We start from the raw sequence: 6,953 nt of genomic DNA, 5'->3' as shown, positions 1-6,953 counted from the left end.
TCCACTTGTGTCATTTTCTTTAAATTTTAAAGAACAGAGTTTAAAAGAGCTGTTGTGAATATGTAGTTTTGGTCTTTTGGATAAGTAATTCAAGAATAACATAGATATTTATCCATGTAAAGAATATGGTGTTTGAAGGACCATCGTTTATGAATGACTTATAGATTGTAGTTTTTCAGCTACGTAAGGTCAATTATCATATTATTTCATTTATACATGTGCCTATGCTCAACTTCATTTAGTCTACAGTCCTAAAGTGCTCTCAGATGTATTCGAGAGACCCATATTTCCCAACATACATACTTGAAAGCATCATTCCTTGCGAGGAGGAGTTTAATTGGCCCAAGCAAGACAGTAGAAACAAATGCTATTATATAATGAATACAAAATAGGAAATTCAAAACAAGAGCAACAACCCACAGTGACGAAAAGAAAGAGAACAACATATGAATATGAAATGTTCTGACTCATACAAAACCTCCACAATTTATTTAAGACTCAACATTAACAAGCAATCTAAGCACACCAATATTAAAGACTCCCTAGCAATCACAAACAGGTAAACATTACCAGAATACTAAATAAAAAACAAACTGAATGGTATCAAGTCTGAATGGTTTTAAGTCTTATTCTACTCCTGGCTCTACTTACCTACATGCCACCATGGTTGATCACAAACCATGAAAGTGAGTAAAGCCAGATTATCGACTCAAATCCTTTAGATTCACGCACAAACCCGATCATATGGTGTAATTGTGTGTGGTTTTTGATGAAGAATTGTCTTAACGGTATTACCTGCCAATGTAACATCATCATTGCAAGACACTGTCAAATGAAAAACATTTCATTTTCCAGGTCATCATGCAATTTAAACAACCTCTCCTTCACTGAACTCACAGAAGACGATGACAAAGATCTCTCCATCTCTGCCTCATGATACAGTCTCCCTCTATAGGCAGCAAGATCGGCATAGTACACTGGCGGTACCAAGGAGACAGGTTTGGTGCAGCGAGCCATGGTAAAACACATGCTATATATGAGCTTCTGCAATTGGTCAGAAGTAAACTTGTGTTCATCGTACAAGACATGGTAGTGAGTAGGCTTGCTCGTCCCAAGGCCTCCATAGTGACTGCAGAGATAGAAATCAAATTCAGAAGGGTGAACAACTGTTGTGTCAACAACTGTGCCAGGAGGCACATTACCAGTGGAACCTCCATCATTCCTATTAGGGAACAAACGGGTTTGGTGACGCTTTTGGGCAACAATAAGAGTGATAGTTGGAGAAATATTTATGGTATGAAGTGCCCTCCTCAAATCAAGTAACTCTTCATTGAGAACCATATCAAACTGGCCCTCACTAACTCCATCCCGAAAGATAATAATTTTCTCTGGGTAAACTTTGTTCAACTGAGCATAAGATTCAATAAGCTTCAAACAAATGTCTCCGAAATTAAGAATTCTCTCGCAACAGGGGTCTTGCTCTCCAACTCTTGTAGCATAGCGGTTCGCAGCAGGCCAATTCATTGTGGCAACAACAGCTGCTATTGATCGGCTTTTCACATTCTTAGCTCCAGGATGATTGACATCAGCCCCAATGAACATCAAATGGCCCAAACCTGCAGGAATAGGAAGCTGTGTACCTAATTCCACATTGCTACCTCCAAGTTTAGCATTAAGTTTGAGACCAAGATTAGCAAGATATTGGTCGCCTGCTATGGCTGCATGCTTAGCCAAGCAACACTGTGTGACAACACCAATTTCCGTTTCAGAGATCCACTTGAGATACTTGTAACCTGCATCCTTCTTAGACATTACACAAACAATAAGTTGCAACTGAGCTGTAAACTTATTGGAAGCACGTTCACAAACACCGGCAAAAAGCTCACGAAGTTTGTCCACACTAGAGAATTGATCCATTGATGTAGGTTCATAAAGCAACGGCTGCGCCATTCTAATCCCCAATTTTTGGCATCTCTTGATAAGCCTTGGAATGAAGATATCAGGATCTAGTCGAAAACCTTGATAATTATTTCGCTCATGGCTGAAGTCGAGAACAACCCACCTGTCAATAGGTTTTCCTTGCACCACCGATTTTCCAAGTAAGTTCCAATGGCATTTTTCTTTGTCAACTGTTATGGTAGTAATCTTCCCGTTGGGAGCACCGAGCTTTAGCTGAGGGGGGCTAATCACACGCCCTGTTACAGTACTCATATTCATGTTGACATCAAATCCAAAATTTCGGGAGATGCCTCCGCTGCCAATGATAAGTGATAGATAACAAAATCAGTACTCACTATTCATATACACTGATTTCAACTAAGTGATCTCGTGCATCAATAAGTGAATACAACAACACGTCCAATTTTCCAATTGACTTCATTTGCATACCAATTTATTTAAGCTCAAATATATTTTAAATTTATTTGTCAAATAGTTCAGTCATATCTGGTAAGTAGATATACTACTACAACTATCTCCTTATACTGCAAACTTGTTCACTTGGTTTGGTAATAATGACAATAGAGCAATACAAAGGCAAAGTGAAATAAGTTCAACCACTTGGTTATTGGCATAAGATTAGAAAAAAAGAAAAACTATAGGAGCGGATAACTACACGGCCTCAAATCACACGTTCAATATTTACAATAGTAAATGTTAAACACAAAGGCCTAGTAATGATAAAGTTTCATTTACAACTAACAATAAGAAAAAAGATTAGGCATTCCATAATAACTTAAACTACTAGCATTCAACAAGAGAAAGGTTATTTAGCATAAATAAATGATAGTTAATAAATCATAAAAGGACATACATATAGATACATACCCGCAAGGACCATCTGCTGATTGAACCGATCCCCGTATCAGGCGCTCTCTCTCAAGTGCTGTAGGTACAGACAGATCTTTCAATTTTTCGGCTGCTAATTTATTTAGCTGCTCTTTTTTGTAATTCTGCCCTTCAACAATTTCACAAAATTCCATTGGTACTTCGTTCCTTTTATCAGCTTTCCCAAGATCCAAGCAGGGAATGTCTACGTGCACAATAGCCTTACCATACTTCTCCTCAAAATACTCTACCAATCGAACTTCCTTGTCTGGAATTTTACCATCTGGATCTACAACAACAAACTTAGAGTTTCGTGCACTCTCACGTGCTAACCCTCTCACAATAAACTTCTGTTTGATTCTTCGATGAGTCACATACACTTTCAACCCCCTCAACGCAGCCTCAACTTTGTTTCTAAACATCCTAGAGTCATTTGGTCGGAAATCCTTAATATGGTACTCGAGGAATTTCAAAACTGGCATATTCTCACAAAAAGCCAAAACAGAGTAGTCCAGACACAAAGACAGACCTTGAGCTGTAGGCTTCAAGCTATGTTTAAGTCCTTTGTGAGCCCAAGTTCCATCTCCAAGTTCACCTTCCGGAGGAGGTTCAGGTTCTTTGAGATAGTAATTTCGGCCAACAGGAATCATTTTTCTGTTAGGATTCTCCCTCATCACCAAATCCATCCCTTGCAAGACATCACGAGGGATTGATGGGAGAAGTCCAACTATGTAGTTGTTCAACCTGTCCAGATGGAGCTCATTTACAAGCTTGATACCAACAAAATAGGACCGGACCGAGTCCTCAGTTGAAAGCTCCACATTAAACTGTCCAGTCGGCAATGCCACCGCACTAAATATACTCTTTTCACCATCATAAGCAGTAAATGATAATGGAAACTGTGTAGGATTGTCAGAAGATAACTTGTGTCTGATCATTGAAAGGACAGGCTTGGAGATCCTCACAGATCGTCCAGGCTTGGGAGGAATCTCTGGCTTGACGTCTATATCATAGTGGAGTATAACAGCATTGGGATCGAAGTTGACAACAAAGTGATTCACAGAGAGTCTAAGACTTCGGGTGGAATTTGAACCACCCTTATCAGGCCTCCCTATCGGAACAATTTTGTCTTTGCCACCGGAAGGACGAGACGACTGACTAGAAATCGTCATTTTATGTACTCCAGAAGCCACAGTACCTGTAAAACATTAAACAGAGGTGTTTAAGAAATTCAAACATTAACCAATTGAAGCCATTATTGCCTTGGCTTTCTTCAAAGCCAAATCCTATCTACAAAAAAATAAATTAACAATGAAGCCATTCCCATAGATGATCACAGCAATCAGAACAATCAAAATCATCGATATAGCAATAAAACAATTTAGAAATATGTTTCACCAGAAAAAAAAAAAAAAAAAAAAAAGAATCACGAGCACTGACCATGACTGTGTACCTAAAGATTCAGCGAAACATAGATAAACGAAGTGATCACAAGAAAAATTCTGTACCTGGAGAAACTGTTCCGGATTGATGATTCTGATCAAGTTGACTTGGAGAAGAAGTCACTGCTTTCCATCCTCTGCCACGATTCCCCCAAACACTGCTTCCTCTTCCTACACCTCCATCTCCACGACCATCGCCAGAATCTCTGCTCGACCCCTCCGTCTGATGGCGATCATCACTCAATTGAGCTCCACCACTACCAGACTGCCTCCAGACACCCGTGGATCGTTCGATCTGAGTATTGAAACGATGTTGCTGATGATGGTCCACAACATTGCGACCACCACTTCTCCCTCTTCCTCCTCTGCCTCTACCTTGTTCGCCATAGCCACCAGAAGTAGAACCTCTGCCTCTCCCTCTTCCCCTGTGACCTCCGCCTCTACCTTCTCCGCCATAGCCATCGGCGCCTCTTCCTTTTCCCCTGTAACCTCCGCCTCCTCTCTCCATTGGAGCTCGCACGAGAGAATGAAGTAAGTCAAGATATGAGCTTAAGAATAGAAAGAAGGTTGGCTTTTGGCTTAGCTTGCTGAACAAGGATACTACAAAGAAAAAATCTAGAAGATTCCGCCAGTTTCAAACCATTTTTTTTTAAAAAAAAAAAAAAAAGAATTCAAAAGTTCATGGAAATGACATGACGGAGTTTTAAAGAAATTTCTTCATACTGTATTTGTGGTCATGTTCGCCCAAATGTTTCATTGACGGCATTGGTTTCTAATTTGAAAACCGTCTTTTCAAAAACTTCAATTCACAAATGAAAAACAATTTTAAAAAACTAATAGGGGTGGCTAAATTTCATTTTTTTTTTAAATTGAGTTTTTTTTTGTTTTTGAAGAATTTAAATTGAGTTTTTAAAAATTAGAAAACAAAAATATCAAAATATTATTTTCTATTTTTAAAAATAATTTTTTTTGTCAAATTTATTATATTTTACATTTTGCTTACATACTTAGACTCTAAACTCAGACCCGGACTCGACCTAGATCTCGAACACCGAACTTAGACCCCAAACCTCAGACTTGGACCCTGGACCCTGGACCCAAATTCGGACCCGGATCCAAACCTGGACCAAGACTCTAGACCTAGATCCAGACCCCGAACCATAGACCCTAGACCCCAAAGCCAGACTAAGACTCGGATTCGGACCTCGAACCAAGATCCGGACGGACACCCAAACACGGACCCAAACTCGAGACACGGTCGAGGACTTGGTCTGAGTCCGGGACCAGGGTTCGGGTCTTAGTCTGGAGTTTGGGGTCTAGGTCCGATGTCTGGGTTTGTGTTCGGGTTTGGGTCCAAGTCGAAGTCCGGGCCAGGGTCTGGGGTCTAGAACCGAATTCGAGGTCCGACTCTGGTCCAGAGTAGGATGGGTTCATATCATGGTATGGTGTAGAAATTGATTTTTTTAGTAAAAAAGAATCTAAAAATAGTTTTAAAAAACTTAGGCCAAAAACTATTAAATTTTTAAAATGACAAAAAACTACTCTTTATTCTCACTTTTGAAAACACAATTCTGAAAATTGAAAAATAAAAAGTAAAAATACAGCCAAACAACCTCTAAATTTTGTGTCTCATTACACATTTTTTAAAATGTGATTGGTTAGTGTCTGTAATCTGTTCTTTAATTTTAAAATAAATTATGTAATTGGTGTAATTAAATTTAAAATTAGTTTTAATTTTAAATGAAGTGTGCAATATTACATTTTAATTTATATGTAAATTTAGTTATGTAATTTTATAATTTAATTTTGCAATGATTTTTTTTTTTTGAAACTTGTATTAAATTTAGTTATGGTTAATGTTAGTTTTACATGAACATTATTCTTTTTTGATTAATTTTTTTAGATTAAATTCTACCATTATTATAAATTAAGAGTCATTTATAACAATAGTGAAAATAGGATAAGGGATTTCACCAATCCAACATATATTTTCATCAAACTCTAGAGTATATTTTGCTAAATCATGTATTGTTTGATTAGCATGTCATTGAACATGGGAGACAATTGTTGGGTTTTGTGCCCTAAATAAAACACATTTCAATATAATCAGATTTACTAATTAATAAATTGTTAGGTTTTATGCCCTAAATAAAACTCTTTACAATCTGATTAGTTATCAATATAAGAAATTTGAAGTGATTGATGTTTGCATGAATTTTACATGCTAATGGTTTAATATGTTTAATATGTTTATTACATTTATACACACAAAATCAGTTAAATCCAGATCATATGTTTATTCACAATTACAGTATCGTCAACACAGTGGAATGTGATTGTGATCATATGAATCAAAAGTTTTGGTCCCTGTTTCATCAGTGTTATTGGATTTACACTAATGTGATAATCAGCGATGATGTGTACTTACACTTGGAGTAAGTGTTATGTTCTTTCCAGGACATTAGCAAAGTATACTAGTTTCGAATGTATGGAGTATACATTGGACTAGACTGATATTGCAACTAAGTTAAGATATTACAAACTTACCGTTATACATATCTTTCCAAGTCAATATCAGTAGTTGATCTTAAGATTGAAAAGAATCTAAATCCTGATATGCTTAGGCTCAACTCAGGAGTGCTATTCATGTTCTTTGATTTATTAGTTAAGCCTACTTTTGGGTCA

At 37.4% G+C, this 6,953-nt stretch overlaps 1 protein-coding gene across 1 annotated transcript; it reads right to left on the bottom strand.

Annotated features, from left to right (window-relative positions):
• Positions 1–422: 422 nt before the first annotated feature.
• Positions 423–5,071, bottom strand: LOC115697316 (protein argonaute 2). The gene is made up of 3 exons (XM_030624263.2): positions 4,335–5,071; positions 2,827–4,024; positions 423–2,254 (listed from the first exon to the last, which is right to left on the bottom strand). The coding sequence occupies exons 1-3, from the start codon at positions 4,774–4,776 to the stop codon at positions 829–831; spliced, it is 3,066 nt and encodes a 1,021-aa protein (XP_030480123.1). The 5' UTR covers positions 4,777–5,071; the 3' UTR covers positions 423–828.
• Between the last annotated feature and the right edge of the window lie 1,882 nt (positions 5,072–6,953).

Source organism: Cannabis sativa, chromosome 7, assembly GCF_029168945.1.
Source record: "Cannabis sativa cultivar Pink pepper isolate KNU-18-1 chromosome 7, ASM2916894v1, whole genome shotgun sequence".
NCBI classification, from domain to species: Eukaryota; Viridiplantae; Streptophyta; class Magnoliopsida; order Rosales; family Cannabaceae; genus Cannabis; species Cannabis sativa.
Note: the sequence above shows the minus strand (reverse complement) of the source record. Positions and strands in the feature narration are given on the sequence as shown.

Bases quoted from the DNA above. Each gene is read 5' to 3' on its own strand.
- LOC115697316 (XM_030624263.2), bottom strand. From the start codon at position 4,776: ATGGAGAGAGGAGGCGGAGGTTACAGGGGAAAAGGAAGAGGCGCCGAT. The intron at 4,025-4,334 runs GTACAGAATTTT...AATGTTTTACAG, and splicing joins ATCCGGAACAGTTTCTCCAG to GTACTGTGGCTTCTGGAGTA. The intron at 2,255-2,826 runs GTATGTATCTAT...TATCATTGGCAG, and splicing joins TCAGCAGATGGTCCTTGCGG to CGGAGGCATCTCCCGAAATT.